General features: G+C 43.6%; 1 protein-coding gene across 1 annotated transcript in view; it reads right to left on the bottom strand.

The window, feature by feature from the left end:
• The window catches only part of LOC124796096 (sodium-coupled monocarboxylate transporter 1-like), a 96,710-nt gene that overhangs the window by 31,733 nt on the left and 39,954 nt on the right, over nucleotides 1–25,023 (bottom strand). The window contains exon 8 of the mRNA XM_047260182.1: nucleotides 13,410–13,518. Within this exon, the coding sequence (XP_047116138.1) occupies nucleotides 13,410–13,518 (109 nt within the window). The remainder of the gene's footprint in view (nucleotides 1–13,409; nucleotides 13,519–25,023) is intronic.

The raw sequence follows: 25,023 nt of genomic DNA, 5'->3' as shown, positions 1-25,023 counted from the left end.
GCAAATGCCGGGATGGTTCCTTTGAAAGGGCACGGCCGATTTCCTTCCCAATCCTTCCCTAACCCGAGCTTGCGCTCCGTCTCTAATGACCTCGTTGTCGACGGGACGTTAAACACTAACCACCACCACCACCCAGGGCTGCATCAGCGCATCAGGGATTCCATGCGACGGAGGGTGGATGCATGTAACGTCGCTAACGGAGGACATGTTGAACATTTCCTGTAACAAAGTGTTTGAGGTCACGCTGGTACGTTCTGTTAATGTGATTTGAAGAGAAGTAATAAAATGGAAAGTAAACGTTTCCGGACACATGTCCACATTACATACTTTTTTTCTTTGTATGTGAGGAATGTTTCCTGAAAGTTTGGCCGTACCTTTTTGTAACTCCATGTATATTATACTAGAACTGACATGTGATTACAATTTCATGCAATTTGGCTGCATAGATCCTGACAAATCAGTACCCAGTACAACCACCCCTGGCCGTAATAACGGACTTGATACGCCTGGGCATTGAGTCAAACAGAGCTTGGATGGCGTGTACAGGTACAGCTGACCATGCAGTTTCAACACGATACCACAGTTCATCAAGAGCAGTGATTGGCGTATTGTGACGAGCCACGTGCTCGGCCACCATTGACCAGACGTTTTCAATTGGTGAGAGATCTGGAGAATGTGCTGGCCAGGGCAGCAGTCGAACATTTTCTGATCCAGAAAGGCCCGTACAGGACCTGCAACATGGGGTCGTGCGTTATATTGCTGAAATCTAGGATCGAATGAAGGGTAGAGCCACGGGTCGTAACACATCTGAAATGTAACGTCCACTGTTCAAAGTGCCGTCAATGCGAACAAGAGGTGACCGAGACTTGTAACCAATGACACCCCATACCATCACGCGCGGGTGATACGCCAGTATGGCGATGACGAATACACGCTTCCAATGTGCATTCACCACGATGTCGCCAAACACGGATGCGACCATCATGCTGTAAACAGAACCTCGATTCATCCGAAAAGCTAAGGTTTTGCCATTCGTGCACCCAGGTTCGTCGTTGAGTACACCATAGCAGGCGCTCCTGTCTGTGATGCAGTGTCAAATGTAACCGTAGCCATGGTCTCCGAGCTGATAGTCCATGCTGCTGAAAATGTCGCCGAACTGTTAGTGCAGATATTTCTCCTGCAAACGTCCCCATTTCTTGACTCAGGGATCGAGACGTGGATGCACGATCCGTTACGGCCATGCGGATAAGATGCCTGTCACCTCGGCTCCTAGTGATACGAGGCCGTTGGGATCCAGCACGGCGTTCCGTATTACCCTCCTGAACCCACCGATTCCATGTTCTGCTAACAGTCATTGGATCTCGACCAACGCGAGCAGCAATGTCGCGATACGATAAACCGCAATCGCGATAGGCTACAATCCGACCTTTATCAGTCAGAAACTTGATGGTACGCATTTCTCCTCCTTACACGAGGCATCACAACAACGTTTCACCAGGCAACGCCGGTCAACTGCTGTTTGTGTATGAGAAATCGGTTGGAAACTTTCCTCATGTCACCACATTGTAGGTGTCGACACCGGCGCCAACCTTGTGTGAATGCTCTGAAAAGCTTATCATTCGCATATCATGCATCTTCTTCCTGTCATCTTCGTGGTGTAGCAATTTTAATCGCCACAAGTGCATATTATGCTTGCCAATGACGTACAATGGATTCCCTATCTTGAGAAGAATGATTTCTTTTCCGAGCCACTTCCACAGTGAGCTGACAAAAGACGTGGGACAGCGTTATGCTCATGTACAGCTGATCACAGTGTCGTGCACACATGGTATAAAAGAGCAGTGCGTTGGTGTAGCCGTCATTTATATACAAGCACCTCGCGTGAAAAGGTTTCCGGCGTGATTGTGGCAACACGACTGGAATTAAGACTTTCGACGTGGAATGGCAGTTGAAACTAGACGAACTGGAAATTCAGTTTCGGAAATCGTTAGGGAATTCAGTATTCCGAGACCCAGAGTGTCAAGAGTATGCCGACTATACTAAATTTCTGGCATTACCTCTTACGATGAACAGCGCATTGACCGACGTCCTTCCAATAACGACAGAGCAGCGGCGTTTGCGTGGATTGTCAGTGCTAACAGACAAGCAACACTGCGTGAAATAACCGCAGAAGTCAATGTGGGACGTACGAAGAACGTATCCTTTAGCAAAGCGTGGCGAAACATGGCGTTAATGGGCTGTATCAGCAGACAACCGACACAAGTTCCTTTGCTAACAGCACGACATCACCTGCAGCGCCTCTCTTGTGCTTGTCACGCCAGTTGGACCTAGATGATTGTAAAGCCGTGGCCTGGTGAGATCAGTCCGCATTTCAGTTAACATGAGCTGATGGTGGGTTTTAGGTGTGGTGGAGAACTTAACAACAAACTGTGCAAGCTGGTGGTGGCTCAATAATGGTGTCTGTTTACATGTAATGGAATGGCTCCTTTTACCTAACTGAATCTATCATTGGCTGGAAACAGTTATTATCGTGTACTCTGGACCATCTGTAGCCAAACATAGATTTCATGTTCCCAAACAACTGTGCAATTTCTATGGATGACAACGCGTCATGACACTCGGCCACAGTTGTTCGAGATTGGCTTGAAGAACATAGAAACGATTTGGCCTCCCTGATCGCTAGACATGAATCCCATCGAACATTTATGGGACATAATCGAGAGCTGCACACAATCCTGTACTGGCAATTATGAATGGCTATAGCTGTAGAATGGGTCAATATTCCTACAGGGGATGTCCGATTTGTTGTGTCCATTCCTCATCGAGTTGCTGCACTAGTCCGGGGGAAGTAGGGCCGAGACAATACAAGGATGTATCCCATGACTTGTAATTTCAATGTATTTTGCTCACCCTGTGTAGAACCGACTACTTCCGTGGTCGCCCTATAAGCGGCCTCACTCCTTACCATCGGTGAGAGGATGACGATGTAAGCAAAAAGGGACTAGTTTTAGTTAGAGCCGAGACGTGTAGCTCAACATTCGAGTGCATTGTGTGTTTCGACCAGCTGTTGTGGTGTGGGGATACATAATGTTCCAATGGCATCAAGATCTAAATCATTGTACAGAGTATACTCACTAGTCAGCTTTGTGTCTATACTCCTTCACCATGTCCGCCTTCTCAGGAATTCATTCGGCCCTAACTATTTTTACGGATGAAAATGCGCGACCGCATCGAAGTGTGCAGGGAGGTCCTAGAGCGAAAGGATATTAAGCGAATTGACTGACCTGCCCGTCGTCTCGACTTAAATACCATCCAGCAGCTGTCGGCAGCGCTAATGGAGCGGTGAAACGCCCTAGCGTGGGAGCATGTTGCACAACATGCTCTGCCATCTGCGATGATTGAACACATTAAGAACCGTTTCCCGCCATTTGTAACGTCCTGGGGTACATCTTGAATCGCGATGCCATCAGCGTAATTATTGACTGAGTAAAAGTTCGCCTCATTGCCTATTTCTTACGGTTACCTCGTGTAATATACTATGACAGCCGGCCCGGCTAGCTGTGGTTCTAACGCGCTGCCTCTCGAGCGGGAAGACTTGCCAGTCCTCGGCACGAATCCGCCCGGCGGTTTTGTCGAGGTCCGATGTGCCAGTCAGCCTGTGGATGGTTTTTAAGGCGGTTTTCCCTCTACCTTTTCGAATGTGGGCTTTTTCCCCTTATTTCGCCTTATTTACACCGTGTCTGCGATTTCTGCGCAAAAACCGTTTCTAGATACGCATACACCATGATTATTCTACCACCCAAACATTTAGGGTTACACTCGTCTCATATGATGCGGTTCCCGAGGGTGAAGAAGGGGGGGGTGTCCACTAGGGGCCGAACCACACAATAGCTCTAGGTTCGGTGTGAGGCGTCGGTGGGGTGGGTGGACTGCTGGGGTCTGTTGTGGGTGGTTGTGGGTTGTTGTCAACCACTGAGAGCTGCGGCGGGTCTAAGCCTGTCCGTCGTTTCTAGGTCCCCAGTTCAATACATACAGATTATAGCATTTCATTCTACAAAGGGCCAAATTTTTATCGATCTATGTTATCTGGAGTGACATACCATGCGAAAGTTAGATTCGGCCACAAATTTTGCACACCAATGTAATTGCAGAAAAGCCAAGGTTGCAATATCCATTCACAAATATTAATTTTTGTATGACGTAGCAACGAGAAACCAGTGAGATAATATTCAGCATACCTTAATTGCAAATACCTGCTCTAGTTGGGATTCATATTGAAAAGTGAAATTATGCATACATGTCTGTGTAGAAGTGTTTCCTCTGGTAGAAGGTGAAAGAAACAATAAGTATCTATACACTAGAGCTTCAGCGAACGTATTAATATGCTGCTCACTCCTTAACGTCATAACTGTAGGAACAGGTTGGCCAAGTAGTCAGGAAAATGGCGCGAATAGCCAGGCTGTTTTGGAAAATAAGGAAAAAACATTTTAGAAATTATTTTAAGCAAAAAACCAAAAACTTGTAGCAAGATGATCACGTTTTATATCACTCAAGCAGTTCCAAGGTAGTAAGTGTAACACTTATTCAATAATATACACTCAAAACGCATTTCTTTGATGTAGAGAGAGTCATTCCTGTCGCTCACAGCTGACGATATCCAGGTGATGGACAAACAAAAGATTACCGTGCCTAATACGGTGTAATAAACCAGATGGCAATCCAAAACAGCTTCCAGTCGTTTCACATTGCACGAATATAGTTTCTGGGTGATTTTCAAAAGAATCGTATACCATTCTTCTCGCAAAATACTGGCTGGTTAATTGTAGCAAGTTCAGCTTAAAAAGATGGATAGCAATCGCGTGGCCACCTCTCCAAAGTAGACCGCAAATTTTTAATAATAGTGAGATTTGGTAACTAATGGCAAGGTTAGGTGCGACAATTCACTCTCGTGCTCAGAAAAACAATACAGGACCATGCGAATTGTGTGAATAGGAGACTGTTGTGTTGCAAGACAGAATAACCACTGGGGAATGAACAATGGACCATGGGACGAACATGACCAGCCAATATCGTTACATAATCCTTGGCAGTAAATACGAACTTGCAGAGTACCGATGGCGCCCTTAGAAGACCACGGTATGGCTGCCCAAATCATCATCCAACCCCTCGCCATGTTTCACTCTTGGGACGTAAACTCAGCCGAAAGTTGGAAACTATATGAAGACTCACTCGACCAAAATGCTTTCTTCCGTAGCCCCATAGTCCAGGTTTTCTGGTTTCGGACCCATGTTTTCCTTTTACGGGCATTTGAACCAATTATGAGTTTTATTAATACCGCTCGCCCCGCAATCCTCTGCTTATGGAGTTCACTTCGTGTTGTTTTCGCACTGACAGGTTCTTGAGTACGACAAAAATGGTTCAAATGGCTCTAAGCACTATGGGACTTAACAGCTGTCATCAGTCCCCTAGACTTAGAACTACTTACACCTAACTAACCTAAGAACAGCACTCACACCCATGCTCGAGGCAGGATTCGAACCTGCGACCGTAGCAGCAGCGCTGTTCCAGACTGAAGCGCCTAGAGCCACTCGGCCACAGCGGCCGGCGTGAGTGCGACATTCGATTCTGCAGTGGCTTTTGAAGAACTCTTCAATGACCGCTTGTCACGATGACTCCGCGGTGATTTAGAGGAAGATGGTTTTTCCACTTCTCTGAATGCGGTGTAAGTCTTCGATAGAGTGCCTCCTGAAACACCAAAAATTTCCTCTACCACGGTTAAAGCAGCACCCTCCATCGAAAACCAGTTTCCCCATGTTAGATTTTAATTTAACTCTAACAGATTAAAGTGAAAGTATGTGTATTATTTTTTAGTTATACTATTACTACTACAGCTGCTGCTGCTGTTGGCACTCCTGTTGCTGGAAATAGCACTACAGTTATTGTTGAATTAATAACTGCTCCCAAACAAATGTTGAAGACAATATAGGCTAAAGAACGTTTATAAATGTGTGGGGTTTCTGAAGCCCTGCTTATGCATTCACGGTGTATGGGTAAACGTATTGAATTATACAAAAAACTTAAAAGGGTATCTCGTTCAGACATGATAGGAGGAATGTCACAGTGTTAGTGAAAGAGTACTGGAAAGCAGTTTGAAATCAAACAAAAAATTATAGAATTTTTTTTTAAAAATGAAGACATACAATGGCCTCAGAGGCCTTGTATATGCATCCTAGGGTTAAAAGTATGTTGTGGTTCACACAATCAAATGCCTTTGACAAATCACAGAAAATACCTGCTGCTTGTAATTTGTTATATAATGAATTAAGTACATTTTCACTGTAGGTGTAAGTAGCCTTCTCGTTATCAGAACCCTTCATAAATCCAGACTGTGTTCTTGATAATATGTTATTTGTGGTCACATGGCTGAGAAGCTCCCTGTACATTACTTTTTCTAAATTTTTTAAGAATGCTGGCAAAAGTGAAATCGATTCACTTCTCTTGCTGACTCACCTTATAGTGGATGTGACACAGCGTTGTATACAATGGTTCTGTATTCAAAACGAGAGCTTGCCGACGTGGTGTTTATGTACGAAAAGTCAAATGGCAGCGGGCGGCCGACAGCGAGGTAGTATGAAGACTCCTAACGCCCGCTGACAACAACCACAGCATACAGTGTTTCGACGTTTGTCTGAGACACGGTCGTTTCAGGAAGTAGGAAATCATGAAAGACGCACCAGAAACGTTCGGACCCCGGACTTGGTTGCGTATGCACTTGTCAAGTATATTTCACATATATTTAACATATTTCACACCTATTTGCACACATCCCACTGTATCTCTAGCGAATTTCTTCCTGCAGTTTCATTTTCACACTGTCCGATATTTATGACATGTCCTGTACGATAATAGAATATTGCGGATCGGGTACATCCAGTGACATGTGACTACTGTCTGTGAAATGAGCTGTGAACAGAATTGGGAGTAAAGAAGGAATAAATTACAATGGCACGCATGATACGGTAGTTTCCCACGCGTCTCAGAGTTTCATGTCATGTCTCCTGAACTGTGTGTCGTAGAATGATATTTTGGTCGCTATATTCAACGGTCTATGTGGGTACTGTCTGAAAAGTGTGGCGAGTAGAGTTAGTAGCATCGAAGTAGTAAACTAAAACTACTTCTTTGATGTTGCAGCTTTGCACGCATTCAAGTGTTTACAACATCTCCTGAATAATGTGTTGAACAATGGTATAACTTTCCAATTTCATTCATTAGAATATGCGAATACAGTCAGAAAACGTGTCGAGAATGCAGTTAATAGGATAGAAGCAATATATCAAGACGTTATGCTTCATCCTACAGTTTTGCTGCATGAACAGCCAAAATGTAGTACGCGATAATCTTTTTCCTTTCATCGTTGTGTGACGTTGTCGCGAAGAAAGGTGCATGAAGACTTGAAAGAATATGTATGTTGAAAATCAATCAGTCTTCTCATTCTCAAATACTCTCTAAAGTGTGGGTATTCAAGCGTCATGAGCGACACTGTTTTTTCACCCCCACCCCTAAGCTTTTGGTAAGTAGGTTGTCCTACCCCCACAGATTCTTTCTAAGCAGCGAGTAATATGTGTAAGAAGTTTGAGGGAAATAGGTCTAATGGTTTCGGAAGACATGTGGAAACAAACATCCATTTATATAAGATGTACGGATCCATTTCCGAATTCCTAGTATGTGGAAACCGGGTCTCAAACATTTTCAGTTTAATCAGATTAATTATTTTCCGCATACATGCTATTGACCAATAAAACCGGAGTGCTATTCTAATTGATGACCGCTCAACACTATGTCCAAATTTGGTCGGACATGGGAGTAACTCGATAGCATCACAGAAGCGGTAGTACTGAGTTCTGGGGACAAGGAGGATGGGAGCATAGAAGCATTCTCTTGTCCATGGAATGTTCCTCAAATTATGTCGGTGCACTTTATGGTGCAGGTCCAGGGGCCTTCATGGAGGCTGAAGGCTAGCAGCAGCTTGTACATGACCGGGAAGTATTTTCTTTTACTGTTCGCTGGCGAGAAACGATGGCAGACGCATTAGTGCTTGGCTGATGAATCGTGAACATCTACCACTACTTTTCTGCCTGCGTGGGGAAATGTTGACGTATTACATGTAGCCGTTAGATGCATTCTCACCCTACCATCTGCGTGTGCTGGGACACATGCATCTCCTTCCAATATTTAAACAAATATGAGTTTAGATTAACAAATACGGAGATAGTAAATCACGGGAACAACTTAAATAGCTCATCGCTTCACTACGATTTGCATTATTTTAACACTTGATATCAGACTAAGAAAATGTCGCGTGTTACACTTTGTAGATAATAGCACTATAACAATAATAAACACCTCATTCAGTTTTCTGCGCTCTAGTTAACGTTCAACAGGGGAACAAATTTTAAATTCTCCCATAAATATAAATATGAGCGTAGACGAGTTAAAAAAACTGGTTAAGAATCAGTCACTTATATCAAGGCAAGCACACTCCATGTAAAGATAAAATAATTAGCAAGTTTACACACTGACTAGAACACGAAGATGAATATCAGGAAAGAGCACCGTCCACAACACCTTACGGCGACAGTTAACCTCCAATAAGTTCCTTTCTTTACAAAACGAATAGGAAATTGACAAATCTATACTCAAAGGACCCGCACTCGATCTGAACACCCCCAAAAAGGCAACTTAATGGCTACCTAGAGTAACAAATTAAGAATAGCATGGTTATAGATTGACTAGAATAAAGGAATAAATAACACATACACGGCTTCTGACTGCCGGCAAACTGTGTTGGGCTATTGAGCAGTGATTAATTTAAAATAGTCACAACATACGCTACCCAGGTTAGCGGCGTATTTAAAGACATGCGTCGAGCAAGGACCCTGGTCAGAAGGTAATCAAAATTATCAGGATTCCCTTACACGGCAGACGTGACAGCACGTCCGTTCATACTCCAGAATCAACTACCGCACTATAAATCAGTTACATTTCAGATAATATTTACAACATACTGAAATACCTTTGTTTACCACAGGCCTTAATTAGTTAGCATGTTAGGCTCTGTTACTGAAGCCAGGCAAATGAGGTAGCAAGTTATGGTCTACAATTCTACATTGTCATTTAACACGCGTCGTGACGAGGAAAAGGAAGAACCCAGCTAATTAATTGAAAGCCACTACTTGGATTCAGTATTTGACGATGCGCTCAAAATCATCTGACAAAGGTGAAAGTCAAATTTACACTCGAAACTAGCATACGCAGAACACGAGCATAAGGTGAACATTAAATGAACTGCTCCTTGTTCAGTCATTTACACACCGATGAAACAAATAATCTTCACCGAATTACTGCAGACGCCAGTCGCTTGCAAATAACGCAAAATAATGGTCAAAAAGTCCTACTTTAAGTCCAACGATATCCGTACGATAGGAGTTCCAATGGACAACCAGGCCTCATCCCCTTTGATCGCTTTCAGACGTTAGCAATTACAGTCCCTCCTCCAAAACGAGACTCTCTCGAAAACACGGCAGGCAGCCGGCCGCAGCAACGCCACAGCGCCCGCTGACTAAGATAAGGAAACAGCAGAGCGCGAAGCGGGAGTTTCAAAAGGAACGCGCTACACACAAGGAGGAAACTCAGAGAACCAACCGTGACATTCCGTCACTGTTCAGGTACCAACGTGTAATCACGGTTCGTCAAACCCAGCACCTTCCTTTTGTTACGTAATCTGGTTGTCCTATGACGGTGTTCTCGCGTATGGTGAACAGAAGTACATTACTGGGACGGTGAAACCTATAGCCACTAACGAGGAAAATATTCTGAGTGATCTCGGCTTCGGTCTGGATGGTCCAACATTGACCCTGGTAGTGATTTGTTACGCATGCGGTCAGTCGGTCGGTTAGAGTCCGCAGACTCACTGTTGATCCTAATCAACGGAGTTTTCACTGGTGGTGGAGGATTCTCATAGGTGAGACAAGTGAAAAGTCCAGAACATGAAAATTCGCAGTGTTTTCACATTGCCCATTGCACACGAACTCGTCGTAGTCAGATGCCGTGATACTGTCTGTGTAATTAGTTCTACGCACTACTGCCACATTACCGACCCGTACATGACGACATCCGTGCTCTGTGAGCGTCGAGAACACACTCTCTCCAACAATACAAGTCGTTTTGACGGTATATCCCTCTATTTCCCAATAACTTAACCAATTATTACGTTGGAACAGTTTGGGTGGTATCGGATGTGGTAAATTAGAGTGATGCGCTTGATGTTAACATAAAATTATGATGTGTGAGTGCTACAGATGTTCTTTTTTTTAAGACTTTGACCCATATATTTCTACAATCACGACGACGTTAAGTTAAACAATGGCTAACAGATTAATACAGAGTGATTTTTTCCACCGTGTACAAACCCTAGGGATTCATCGATGAGAGGATAAGGAACAAAAAAGATCTAATTAACTTATGTCCAGAAATGCTTGGTTTTCCACGATAGAGACCATTTATTCAATCATACTTCGTTACAGAGACCGCGGTCTAACACGCGCTGTACCAGGCAGCCGCAGTCACAGTATGAGTTGCAAACGGTGTCCATGTACCTCAATGCATGAGTGTCCTCGTCGTAGCGAGTTCTGCCTCATTCCTTCGCATTGTCCAGGCTGCATCTGAACAGTATCAAAGGCAGTATGAATACGCTGCTCCAGTGTCTCCATACCTGGATTTGGTTCTGCAAACATCATACTCCTGAGAAGGCTCCGTAACCAGAAATCGCACAGGTATTGATCCGGTGAACGATCAGGCCATGAAACTGGACCCCCTCGTCCGATCCATCGACCAGGGAAGAAACGATTGACATGCTTCCGGACGTTAACGGCGATGTCGGCTGGAGCACCGTCATGTAGCAGCCACCCAACCCTTCGAATCATCAATGGCATCTCTTCCAGCAGGGGAGGCAAAGTCAATCGCAAGGAACGTCGATAGTTCCGGCGACGTGGAAGGAAAACTGGTCTCAAATTACGGTCGCCAACTATCCCGACCCACACATTCCAGCTGCACCGATGCTGATGATTCGCTGTCACCATACCATGGGGATTTCGCATACTGTACCACAGATGACTGTTACGAAAGTTGAAATGTCACTCTTTGAAGATGGCCTCGTCTGTCAAAAGGATGGATGACGCAAATCTCGGAATCGTGGTTGCCTGGAGAAGAAACCAGTGATAGAACTGCTGCCGATGTGCAAAATCTGTCGTCAGTAAGCCCTGCACACGCTGTGATAATGGTTTTAACAGTTGTCATGGAGAATGTTCCACGCGGTCATTAGGCTTACCCTGTACTGGTGGGCCAACTGTCTGATACTGACATGGGAGTCGCCTTCCACAGTCTTCATCACATTTTCCTCACGTAAAAAGCTCACCCTAAATCCCTGGAACGATTTCATCGAATTCCGTCCACATATTAGTTGGTATCTGAAAACAATTACTGTGGGAGGAAGCATTACAAGGCTAGTACTGGGGTAATCCCGATAACGCCGAGAGAGAGGGGGGTATGAGGGGATGGACAGCTAGTGCGAGGGGGGAGGGGGGGAGGAAATAGACAGGTGGTAGGAACAGATACAGAGATGGGAGTGGGAAATGGACAAAAAGAATGGAGAGGAGAATGCAGACAAGGAAAAGAAAGAGGGGGAGAAGGCGGGTGGAAGAGATGTAGGAGCGGATGAAGAGAGAGGGGGAGGAGGAAACTGCCACAGAGAGGGAAGAGGAGTTTAACAGAGAGAGAGAGGGAGAGAGAGGTGAAGATAGGTGGATAAAGGAAAGAGGAGGGAGGAGTAGATGGACAGGATGAGGCACAGGAGGAGAAGACCAGACATGGAAGGGGGAGGAGTTGGAATTAGAAGTGTGAGAGGAGACGAACGTTGAGGGAAGAAAAACATCGATGCTTGTCGGAGGAGGAAATGGACAGAAAGAGGGGTGGAGGAGAGAGACAGTGAGAGGGCAGGGAGAGATCGACACAGACGGAATGAAGCAGGGACAGGCAGATGGGGAAGGAGGAGATATAATAACAGAAGATGGGAACAAAGTAATACTCTAGTAGCGACGGATATTCAGTTAGTCTATAAGGACTTCTTAAGTAATAGAACCCAGTACGTTTTCCTCGATGGTGAGTGTTCATCGGAGGTGAGGGTATCATCTGGAAGTGTGGTAGGTCCGCTGTTGTTTTCTATCTACATAAATGATCTTTTGGATAGGGTGGATAGCAATGTGCGGCTGTTTGCTGATGATGCTGTGGTGTACGGGAAGGTATCGTCGTTGAGTGACTGTAGAAGGATACAAGATGATTTGGACAGGATTTGTGATTGGTGTAAAGAATGGCAGCTAACTCTAAATATAGATAAATGTAAATTAATGCAGATTAACAGAAAAAAGAATCCCGTGATGTTTGAATACTACATTAGTAGCGTAGCGCTTGACACAGTCACGTCGCTTAAATATTTGGGCGTAACATTGTAGAGCGATATTAAGTGGGACAAGCATGTAATGGCAGTTGTGGGGAAAGCGGATAGTCGTCTTCGGTTCATTGATAGAATTTTGGGAATATGTAGTTCATGTGTAAAGGAGACCGCTTATAAAACACTAATACGACCTATTGTTGAGTACTGCTCGTGCGTTTGGGATCCCTATCAGGTCGGATTGAGGGTGGACATAGAAGCAGTTCAGAGGCGAGCTGCTAGATTTGTTACTGGTAGGTTTGATCATCACCCGAGTGTTACGGAAATGCTTCAGGAACTCGGGTGGGAGTCTCTAGAGGAAAGGAGGCGTTCTTTTCGTGAATCGCCACTGAGGAAATTTAGAGAACCAGCATTTGAGGCTGACTGCAGTACAATTTTACTGCCGCCAACGTACATTTCGCGGAAAGACCACAAAGATAACATAAGAGAGATTAGGGCTCGTACAGAGGCATATAGGCAGTCATTTTTCCCTCGTTCTGTTTGGAAGTGGAACAGGGAGAGAAGATGCTAGTTGTGGTACGAGGTACCCTCCGCCACGCACCGTATGGTGGATTTCGGAGTATGTATGTAGATGCAGATGTAACGTAAGAGCATCATCTGCCACTTACTGAATAGTTTTTAATTGTTCTTTTTGTCATGATGCCGTAAACCGATCAGTATAGAAGAATATCAGACAGTAATCCATTACCGAAAGGAGCAGAAGATATATTTACTTACGCAAGAAATTCAAGCTCAAATATTTCATATACCCAAATTCATGAGATAATGCACTGACACACCAAGCTAACAATATTCAACTAAAGTATTTGAGTCAGAAGACTTCTAAATACTGCATAGCACTTACATGGGTTTTAACAGGATCACAGTCGCGGTAGGTGGCATAGAGCAGAAACCCAGTAAAGACGCTGATGACCTTCATGAGGATTATGCCAAAGGTGAAGCCAGCCAGGGTCCTGCGAAATGAAGCTTAAATTAGTAATTAATTAATTTCTATACAAACGGATTAAATACTGTTCAACATTTTTCATTGCTTCCCGAATGTAGACGAGTCGCCTGCTAACGATGATAAGTTGTCTCTAAGATAAACTTGTATGTATGCAGCACGCAGCAAATCCTACAGCTATTATTTGCACAGTTATCCGTTCTCTTAGATACAAATGAACTTCATGCGATTGCTAGTAACATTGCCCTTTCTGTAAGGTAAGGACAGAAGGAAATCGATAGTGGTCCAAGGAAACAAACTGATATCGTCTCGACTGCGACGTTTCCTGTACTTTTGTAAAAACATTCTAGTAAGCAGGTGTTTACTGCTTCACTAACACGTGTAATCAATTAGTCAGAAACAAACTACAGAACGGAGCCTGTTGGGGGCCTGGTTAATATTCCAGACTCCCACAAGTCGTCCTTGATAACAGTGCTCAAGTAAGATCCCAGTGATTTCTCTAGTCAAAATAAGAGTGGTTCCCATCGACACTTCGAATTTTCTTACTGTCATTAACTTGTCGAACGGTTGCTCCGACTGAATAGACTTTCGTGTTGACGGGACGTTAGGGCTTAAATCTCCTCCAATTTTAACTGTAGGTCGTATTCACCTTTAAAATAAGAAGCCCACAAACAATATCCCATTCCTCTGCAGATATTCAAACTCCTGTGCTCTCGCTCTCTTTCGGGGATAGTAGACAGAATGCATCTCGCACGAAATTCCCATACCATACATATAGTTCAAATGTAAATCACGTTACGTGGAAGATGAATGAAATCAATTTCTGAGGTGGCTTTAGAAACTACAGCTGCACTAACAGAAGATTTATAAGTAGAAAGCGTCGTCATAAATTTTAAGCAGTGGAGCCATTACCTTCCAAGAATTTTCCAACTTACTGTCAAAGTGTTGTAGCAGCGCGGAGTGGCCGCGCGGTTTGAGGCACCATGTCACGGAATGCGTGCCCCCCCCCCCCCCCCCATCGGAGGTTCGAGTCCTCCCTCGGGCATGGCTGCGTGTGTTGCTCTTAGCATAAACTAGTTTAAGTAGTGTGTAAGTCTGTAAGTCTAGTGTACACGTGGTCTAGAGGTAGCGTCTTTGGTTCATAATCAAAACGTCATCCGTCCCGGGTTCGATCCCCGCCACTGCCTAAATTTTGATAAATAATCAGCATTGGCGGCCGAAGACTTCCGGCATAAGAAGTCAGCCTCAATCTGCCAACGGCCTTGTCAAAGAGGGCGGAGGAGCGGATACAGGTTCAGGGCACTCTCTTGTCCTAGGGGTGGGAAATTGCCCCTAAAGGCGGAAGAATCAACAATGATCAACGACGTGAGGATGCAGAAGGCAATGGAAACCACTGCATTAAAGACACGCAACGTGTATCCACAGTACATGTGGCCTGTAATTGAAGAAGTGTCATGATGATCTCTCCATTGGCAGAAGATTCCGGAATAGTCCCCCATTCGGATCTCCGGGAGAGTACTGCCAAGGGGGAAGTTACCATGAGAAAAAGGTTGAATAATCAACGAAAGGATAACGTTCTACGAGTCGGGGTGTGGAATGTCAGAAGCTTGAACTTGGTAGGGAAACTAGAAAATCTGAAAAGGGAAATGCAAAGGCTCAATCTAGATATAGTAGGGGTCAGTGAAGTGAAGTGGAAGGAAGACAAGGATTTCTGGTCAGATGAGTATCGGGTAATATCAACAGCAGCAGAAAATGGTATAACAGGTGTAGGATTCGTTATGAATAGGAAAGTAGGGCAGAGGGAGTATTACTGTGAACAGTTCAGTGACCGGGTTGTTCTAATCAGAATCGACAGCAGACCAACACCGACAACGATAGTTAAGGTATACATGCCGACGTCGCAAGTGGAAGATGAACCGATAGAGAAAGTGTATGAGGATATTGAAAGGGTAATGCAGTATGTAAAGGGGGACGAAAATCTAATAGTCATGGGCGACTGGAATGCAGTTGTAGGGGAATGAGTAGAAGAAAAAGTTACAGGAGAATATGGGCTTTGGACTAGGAATGAAAGAGGAGAAAGACTAATTGAGTTCTGTAACAAGTTTCAGCTAGTAATAGCGAATACCCAGTTCAAGAATCACAAGAGGAGGAGGTATACTTGGAAAAGGCCGGGAGATACGGGAAGATTTCAATTAGATTACATCATGGTCAGACAGAGATTCCGAAATCAGATACTGGATTGTAAGGCGTACCCAGGAGCAGATATAGACTCAGATCACAATATAGTAGTGATGAAGAGAAGGCTGAAGTTCAAGACATTAGTCAGGAAGAATCAATACGCAAATAAGTGGGATACGGAAATACTAAGGAATGACGAGATACGTTTAAAGTTCTCTAACGCTATAGATACAGCAATAAGGAATAGCGCAGTAGGCAGTACAGTCGAAGAGGAATGGACATCTCCAAAAAGGGCCATCACAGAAGTTGGGAAGAAAAACATAGGTACAAATAAGGTAGCTGCGAAGAAACCATGGGTAACAGAAAAAATACTTCAGTTGATTGATGAAAGGAGGAACTACAAACACGTTCCGGGAAAATCAGGAATACAGAAATACAAGTCGCTGAGGAATGAAATAAATAGGAAGTACAGGGAAGCTAAGAGAAAATGGCTGCAGGAAAAATGTGAAGACATCGAAAAAGATATGATTGTCGGATGGACAGACTCAGCATAGAGGAAAGTCAAAACAACCTTTGGTGACATTAAAAGCAACGGTGGTAACATTAAGAGTGCAACGGGAATTCCACTGCTAAATGCAGATGAGAGAGCAGATAGGTGGAAAGAATACATTGAAAGCCTCTATGAGGGTGAAGATTTGTCTGATGTGATAGAAGAAGAAACAAGAGTCGATTTAGAAGAGTAGGGGATCCAGTATTAGAATCGGAATTTAAAAGAGCTTTGGAGGACTTACGGTCAAATAAGGCAGAAGGGATAGATAACATTCCATCAGAATTTCTAAAATCACTGGGGGAAGTGGCAACAAAACGACTATTCACGTTGGTGTGTAGAATATATGAGTCTGGCGATATACCATCTGACTTTCGGAAAAGCATTATCCACACAATTCCGAAGACGGCAAGAACTGACAAGTGCGAGACTTATCGCACAATCAGCTTAACAGCTCATGCACCGAAGCTGCTTACAAGAATAATATATAGAATAATGGAAAATAAAATTGAAAATTCGCTAGGTGACGATCTGTTTGGCTTTAGGAAAAGTAAATTGACGAGAGAGGCAATTCTGACGTTACGGCTAATAATGGAAGCAAGGCTAAAGAAAAATCAACACACTTTCATAGGATTTGTCGACCTGGAAAAAGCGTTCGACAATATAAAATGGTGCAAGCTGTTCGAGATTCTGAAAAAATGTAGGGGTAAGCTATAGGGAGAGACGGGTCATATACAATATGTACAACAACCAAGAGGGAATAATAAGAGTGGACGATCAAGAACGATGTACTCGTATTAAGAAGGGTGTAAGACAAGGCTGTAGCCTTTCGACCCTACTCATCAATCTGTACATCGAGAAAGCAATGATGGAAATAAAAGAAAGGTTCAGGAGTGGAATTAAAATACAAGGTGAAAGGATATCAATGATACGATTCGCTGATGACATTGCTATCCTGAGTGAAAGTGAAGAAGAATTAAATGATCTGCTGAACGGAATGAACAGTCTAATGAGTACACAGTATGGTTTAAGAGTAAATCGGAGAAAGACGAAGGTAATGAGAAGTAGTAGAATGGTCACGAAGTCAATGAAGTTAAGGAATTCTGCTACCTAGGCAGTAAAATAACCAATGACGGATGGAGCGAGGAGGACATCAAAAGCAGACTCGCTGTGGCAAAAAAGGCATTTCTGGCCAAGAGAAGTCTACTAATATCAAATACCGGCCTTAATTTGAGGAAGAAATTTCTGAGGATGTACGTTTGAGTACAGCATTGTATGGTAGTGAAACATGGACTGTGGGAAAACCGGAACAGTAGAGAATCGAAGCATTTGAGATGTGGTGCTATAGACGAATGTTGAAAATTAGATGGACTGATAAGGTAAGGAATGAGGAGGTTCTACGCAGAATCGGAGAGGAAAGAAATATGTGGAAAACACTGATAAGGAGAAGCGACAGGATGATAGGACATCTGCTAAGACATGAGGGAATGACTTCCATGGTACTAGAGGGAGCTGTAGAGGGCAAACACTGTAGAGGAAGACAGAGATTGGAATACGTAAAGCAAATAATTGAGGACGTAGGTTGCAAGTGCTATTCTGAGATGAAGAGGTTAGCACAGGAAAGGAATTCGTGGCAGGCCGCATGAAACCAGTCAGTAGACTGATTAACAACAAAAAAAAAAAAAATTCTAGGGACCGATGATCTCAGCAGTTTGATCCCTTAGGAAATCACACACATTTGAATTTGTTGTTTGCTTTGCAGTGGTCACCCAAGTTTTCCTATCCAAGCAAAACAAGTCTTTGCAATTCTGACCCCATCCTCGATTTTCTGTTTGACACTCTTTGTTGTTCTCTCCAGTTTTCTAGTATACTACTACAACGGTTCGCGTATCCTAGGAATCCTAGCAACTGTAGTTCCTATGCCTCTCGTATACCTTTACTCCTTCGTTGTGATACCGCTTCACTTTATACGATATGAACCGTTAATTTTTAGCAATGCTCACATGCAGTAGATTTCGGAAGTCTCTAGCATTTTTTTTTTTTTTTGTGTAGTACGCCAAACAAACCTTCAGTTTCAGCATCTTGCCTATTAATTTTGTACCAGTATTGTACAACCAGTGCACCTTTGATGGTAGCACATTCGCAAGCCATTTCAGCTACTTTCAAGATATATAAAATTTAGGCTATTATCGTAATGCCTGCTAAGATTTTTGTTTTCATGCTCCTTTCCTTTGCGCAAAACACAAAATACACGCAGAATGAGATTTTCACTCTGCAGCAGAGTGTCCTCTGATATGAAACTTCCTGGCAGATTAAAACTGTGTGCCGGACCGAGACTCGAACTCGGGACTTTTGCCTTTTGCGGGCAAATGCTCTACCAATACAAAATACATGGACATCGAAAAGAAATAGCAACACTAAAAACTAATTAATGTAGGATCACGAAATTTCGGCAATACTTTTGTCTAGGTAACATATTTAAGTGATAAACATTGCAAAAATTAAATGCAGGTAAACTGTGTTATAGAGGTGAGGGATGTCTGATTGTGCAAGGGAGTTCCATGTTTTTGCAATTGGTCGCTCAATACAGGAACTGATAATGCTGGTTGTGGATGACGCTGGAGCTGTCGTACGACGACGTCCGATATGTGATCGATCTGAGCCAGATATGATGATCGAACACACCACGGCCACTTATCGACACTGTGTAGAGCATGTTGTGTCACAACAGCGACATGCAGGTGAACGTTGTCCTTTTGGAAAACACCCCCAGCAATGCTGTCCATGAATGGCAGCACAACATGTCGGATCATCAGATTGACTTTCAGATATGCAGTCAAGGTGCTTGGGACAACTACGAGAGTTCTCCTGCTGTCATACGAAATTGCATCACAGACCATAACGCCAGGTGTAGATCCAGTGTGTCTATCACCAAGTTGGCTGCAGGCACTCCTCTGGCCTTCTTCTAATGGACACACGGCCATCACTGGCGTCGAAGCAGAACCAGCTTTCATCAGAAAACACAGCAGACTTCCACCCTGACCTCCATCGAGCTCTCACTTGATACCACTGAAGTTGCAAATGGCGGTGTTTTGGGCTGAGCGAAAGGTACGACATACGAGGGCTGTCCAGAAAGTAAGTTACGATTGATCGAGAAATGAAAATCACAGTGAAAATCAGAAATGTAACAGTTAGCTACACCTTTTAGCTACTTCTCTACGTAGTCGCCGTTCTGACTCAGACATTCGTCGTAGCGTTGTACCAACTTTCCAATACCCTCATCTTAGAAGGCAGCCACCAGTGCTTTCTGCCAATTCTCTACGCTGGCCTAAAGCTCATTGTCTGTGCCAAAATGTTGTCTTCATAGCCAGCGGTTCGTTTGAGCAGAGATGAAACTCAGTAGGAGACAATTACGGGCTGTATTGTGGGTAACCAAACATTTCCAATTGAAACGATGCAGGAACATCTTCATTGCCCCTGCAGAATGAGGCTGAGAATTGTCTTGAAGAAGAAACCGCACGACAGTCATGTAATGTTGGTTGCATAGCTTCAGGGAAAATTCTCACCAGGCCCTCGTACTTGGCGGGAGACACTAGTTTCTATAACATCTTCACGCGCTCACTAAGAGCTCAGGAATGAAAAGAGCGACGTAATTCTACCTAGAGTCATACTAGAGACACTGCCCAACACATCTTTGCAAAGCTTTATCGGATTTTCATAGTCGTTTCCATTTCGCGACCGATCGTAACTTACTTTCTGGACAGCCCTCGTAGTGCGTCTAACTTATAGCTGTTCTTGAAGTAACCCACTTGTAACAGTTCATTGTGTCACTGTGGTGCCAACTGCTGCACATACAGTAAAATGTGCCGGAGCCATGGGCCGAACGCGATATTCTTCCTTCTCGGTAGTGCCACGTAGACGTCCACACTCGGTCCTCTTGAGACCATACGTTTTCGTGACCACCGATGCCAGCAGTCATATATAATGGTTACATTTCTGCCAGGTCTTTCTGCAGTATCGCAGAAGGAACATCCAGCTTCTCGCAGCCCTATTACTTGACGTCTTTGAAACTCTGTGAGGTGTTGATACTGGCGTCTTTGTTGCCTTAAAGGCGTTATTGACTACCATCAGCTTACGAAGTCCAGTCACAAAGGTAACCAACGCTCATGAGCTTTACAGCGTGTATTTAAAGCAAACGTGATTTGTATCCTGAAAGTGGAGCTACTAACGCATTCTTACACGACTGACGCTTAATCTGAATGGAGAAATCTTTTAGTTCTAGAAACATGTTTATTAACTTCTGTTTACTTCGAACACCTCCGTCGTGTTGTTGCGACTTTTTTCCGTTAGTGTATTTGCAACTCAACTTGAATTTAACTGGTGTGGCAAAATCTTTCTTATACCACTGGTGAGAGTTATAATGTCCGTTGAAAGTTGTGAGAATTGTTTATGGTCCACTGTAGTTTTCTTACGATTCTGGAAAATATTTTCCGCTGGATTGGTCGGCTGTTCCACATCCAAGAGATACATTACAACATTTTTTTACATCATATTAAGATTAATTATGATCACCAACTTTTTGCTCATCTTTGAAGAAGGTATTCATCTTTATTCCTACGTAGCTACACTAACATCCATTACTTAACGTATCCTCAAGATCTATCTACACGTATTACGTCACGAGAGCACTGTACAAACTAAAGAGTGGTGGAACAACTCTGAACATATTACATGCATTTTATGGTACTACATGACTGTTTGCTCACCTGTAACAGATAATGAGGCAGAGAACTTTGGCAGTGACTCTAACCACGTGTTTTTAGCATTTTGTACACCCTGTCACACGAAAGGGAGATAGATATTCAGACACATTTGGATGGTATTACGCAAAACATTTGGATGATATTACGCATAGTCAAATCGTTGGAAAATTAAAGAATGGATGCAGTCAGCCATCCTACGTGTTCTAGGTCGGCAGCTGGTCGGACGTCTGCCTTAAGGAGCCTGTCACCGCCTTCGAGAGGCGCTGATCTGTGAGCTGGGCAACCCACTAGTCCCTTCATAAATGAAACTCGTGGAGAGAACTGTAACATGAGTGGAGCAGACGAATAGTATCCTGTTATAGTATTTTAATATGGATAATGACTATCATTACATACAGTGTCCAGTCACATTAGTACAGCCATTTGTCAAAAGCCTGCGTAACAATCTTTTGCAGTGCGGACCGCTGCGGTTTGTACAGGAAGAGAGCTAATGAAGTTCTGGAGGTGACAGACGGAGATGTGAAGCCACGCAGCCTCCAATGTTGTTGCCAGCTGGGCAAGGTTCCTCGGTAGAGGATCCTAGGCCCGAACATCCCGATCGAGGTGGTCCCATAGAGTCTCGATTGGGCTTAAATTGCCAGGGCAGTACGGTAAACTCATGGTCGTTATCTTCGAACTACGTGTATACACTATGAGCTGTATGACAAGTTGGACTGTCTTGCTAGCAGATACTACTGTGACTAGGAAAAACAAACTGCATATAGGGGTACATGTGGATAGATACATACATATGCTGATCCATTGTGCCTTTCCAAATGAAGATATTAGCCAGGGAATACCTCGAAAACATTCCCCAGCCCATAAAGCATGCGCGGTTTTTGCTTTAAGACATTGCATGCCGTATGTGCTATTGGTCATTTGTTTGATGCAGCATAAATCATCATTCATCTGAAAAGGCCAGCCTGTCTCCACACATTGGTCGTCCAGTTGCGGTAGAGACTTGCAGATTCCAGCCTTCGCTGCCCATGAAAAACAGTATAAATAAGTGCACGAACCAGGCACTTGCTAATGCTGCCACCCCATGTCTGTGACTGGATATTGCTCGTTGACGACGAAAATAACTGTTGGCCACAACAATGCGAGGTGGCGGTCACGACAGTGCGACAGTACCACGTATCTCACCTCGAGCGAACTGCACCCGTTCCAGTCGCTGAAACCGCACCTGGTACATAAAAAGGGCGGAGAGAATCTTCTTAAAATACCCAAGCACCACTCCGGTCGCGCCGGCCGGAGTAGCCGAGCGGTTCTAAGCGCTACAGTCTGAGACCGCGCGACCGCTACTGTCGCAGGTTCGAATCCTGCCTCGGGCATGGATGTGTGTGATGTCCTTAGGTTAGTTAGGTTTAAGTAGTTCTAAGTTCTAGGGGACTGAAGACCTCAGAAGTTAAGTCCCATAATGCTCAGAGACATTAGAACCACTCTGGTCGCACCAGGTCCCTGCCATTTTTGAAGTTTAATAGCCTTCACCATACCCGTCTGATGATGATCCTACTTGCGAGTGTGGGCTTGCATTATATATTTTTGGATAGTTTATTCTACCGCATGAACTCCGTAGCAGAGATCGAGATCACGACTTGGTTGCAGCCCAGCTGCCCTCCCGTGACTGTTCGCTAGCCACAGTGTTTTGGCATACCTGCAGGGATGCAGATGTATGGATCTCAATTTTATCTGATGAATAATGATGCCCGACAGCACAGTCCTAGCCTGGAAGTGCCCGACAGCACAGTGCTCGCCTGGTAGATGGGTGCCCGAAACCTGAGGACACCTCATCTGTTGACGATTGAACGCCTTTGTGGCTGTAACGCATTTCTGACGCCCAGAGGGTATGCGTCCACTGGACCCACAAACTATTCTGAATAGGCAGAGTGAGAAATTGACATTCTTAGTATGCCATTAGCTGTGAAACCGAACACGATAAGTATTACTTCCCTTTCTTCAACCTGTGTCACACAGCATACACAGTGATTGTTATTAACGTTTAAAAAACCCCTAAGCGACGAAGATGGCACTGAGAAAAATTTATAGGGTAGTAATACTACGTTCTTGAAATAAAGAGAAATCTTCGACAAGGCATACACTATTGTTCACTAAAACCTATCCTGATAACTCTAAAGGGTGATTCTTATTAAAGGTCAAAACCATCAAAGCGACATAGATGATGCTTAGGCAAGTCACATGAGGTCGCAAATGTAAGGAAATACCTCAAAAATGATGAGAACTGTTGAACATGTGACTCTAGGGGTATTTCCCAGCACTTTCGACCCCACGTGCCTTATAATAAAACACTTGTCTCATTGTCATCTAAGTCACTTCGGAGGTTTTTGAAGGGTTATGAGAATCACCCCGTAGAGTTATCAAGATAGCCTTTAATGAAAAATAATGTATCCTTATCAAAGATCTCTTTTTATTTCAATGAACGTGCATTTCTGCAGTATAACACAATTTTCTCTACGTTTTTCGCCTTATCCTCAACTAAAATTTGATTATGTTTGCTTTTGATACCTTTTTATCAAATGAATATCATCGTGCAGTTTTCATTTTTATTTTTCACTCATAAATGTAAGCTTGGTGACGTTTCTATGAACATACGATGCTGAGTTTGAATTGCGTATTAAACGCTTCACTACAAAATTATACACTGGTTTCAAGATGACTCACTGACTTCTACTATATTGACTGAGTCATTAACCGTAGTGTTCTATGAAAGTCACACACCGCCATATATCTCGCTCTTCATTTAAACCTTCACTTTTTCCACTTTATGCAACATTTTAATGTTTCGATGCCACTTGTGAACTCTTTCATCTAGAGTTTACTGTGACTTTTTATGCACATTTTTGTTAGTGTTGGCTATGTTACTCCAAGATTACTGAAGTTTTCTGCAGTGTTAGCAGTTAGCCAACACTACGAACACTACCTGAGTGAGGAAGCCGATATGCACGCGTTAACCCACGCAGGCTAGAGATAGGTCTGAAACAGGATACGTAATGAATGCTATAAAGAAAAGTACGTAGCTGCTGGAATACTTAACTTTAATCCATCATTGTTGTACATCGCTCTTGACGATACAAGTGAGACTCTGTAGATACTTGCAATGTTACTAATGGCGCCTTGGTAGGTCGTAGCCATTGACTGAAGGCTATTCTGACTATCTGCTCTGCAAATGAGCGAGGCTTCGTCAGTGTGCATCGCTAGCGAAGTCGTCCGTACAACTGGGGCGAGTGCTAGTACGTCTCTCTAGACCTGCCGTGTGGTGGCGCTCGGTCTGCGATGACTGACAGTGGCGACACGCGGGTCCGACATTTACTAATGGACCGCGGCCGATTTAAAGCTACCACCTAGCAAGTGTGGTGTCTGGCGGTGACACCACATTTTCAGTGATTAAGTTTACTTTTAGGCAGTTACTTTTTCGTTTTAATTCTATTTTCAACTGGCCACTCTCCTCTTGAATAATTTAACATCTCACAAATATTGTGCAATGCAACCTGCCTTCCATGCCTACGAAAACATGTCAATCTTTATTTCTGCTTGTTTTCCAGTGTACTGGAAGATTTTAGAAATTCATGTTGTCTGCTTTGCTTGGATTAAATTTTACGTGAATAAATTTACTTAAAGTAATCCTCATAACGAATTCAAGATATCTTTATTTCCCACAATTTCTAGCAGAATGTCTTGGCCATTATGTCCACCATAGTGATAACCTCTCATGAGCTCGTCATCTCTTAAGCATAGCCCCTTTTGATAGCATGGGATGTCTTCTTTACAATATTGCTTCCCATCTACCCTTCCTCAGGTACAGTTTTAGAACTAGGTCACTATGTCTTTTATCTGTTTCCTAAATCTAAGAAATAATTTGTGATATTTTTCTGATTTATCCCAAGTGATAAATGCTTTGTGTCATAGTACTGTGTGTAAGTCGTTGAAACTTATCACGGAATTCTAAGATCATTTCTCCGATGGGATTCAC

This window comes from Schistocerca piceifrons, chromosome 4 (genome assembly GCF_021461385.2).
Source record: "Schistocerca piceifrons isolate TAMUIC-IGC-003096 chromosome 4, iqSchPice1.1, whole genome shotgun sequence".
Taxonomy (NCBI): domain Eukaryota; kingdom Metazoa; phylum Arthropoda; class Insecta; order Orthoptera; family Acrididae; genus Schistocerca; species Schistocerca piceifrons.
The sequence above is the reverse complement of the archived record's forward strand: the minus strand, read 5'-3'. Positions and strand labels throughout refer to the sequence as shown.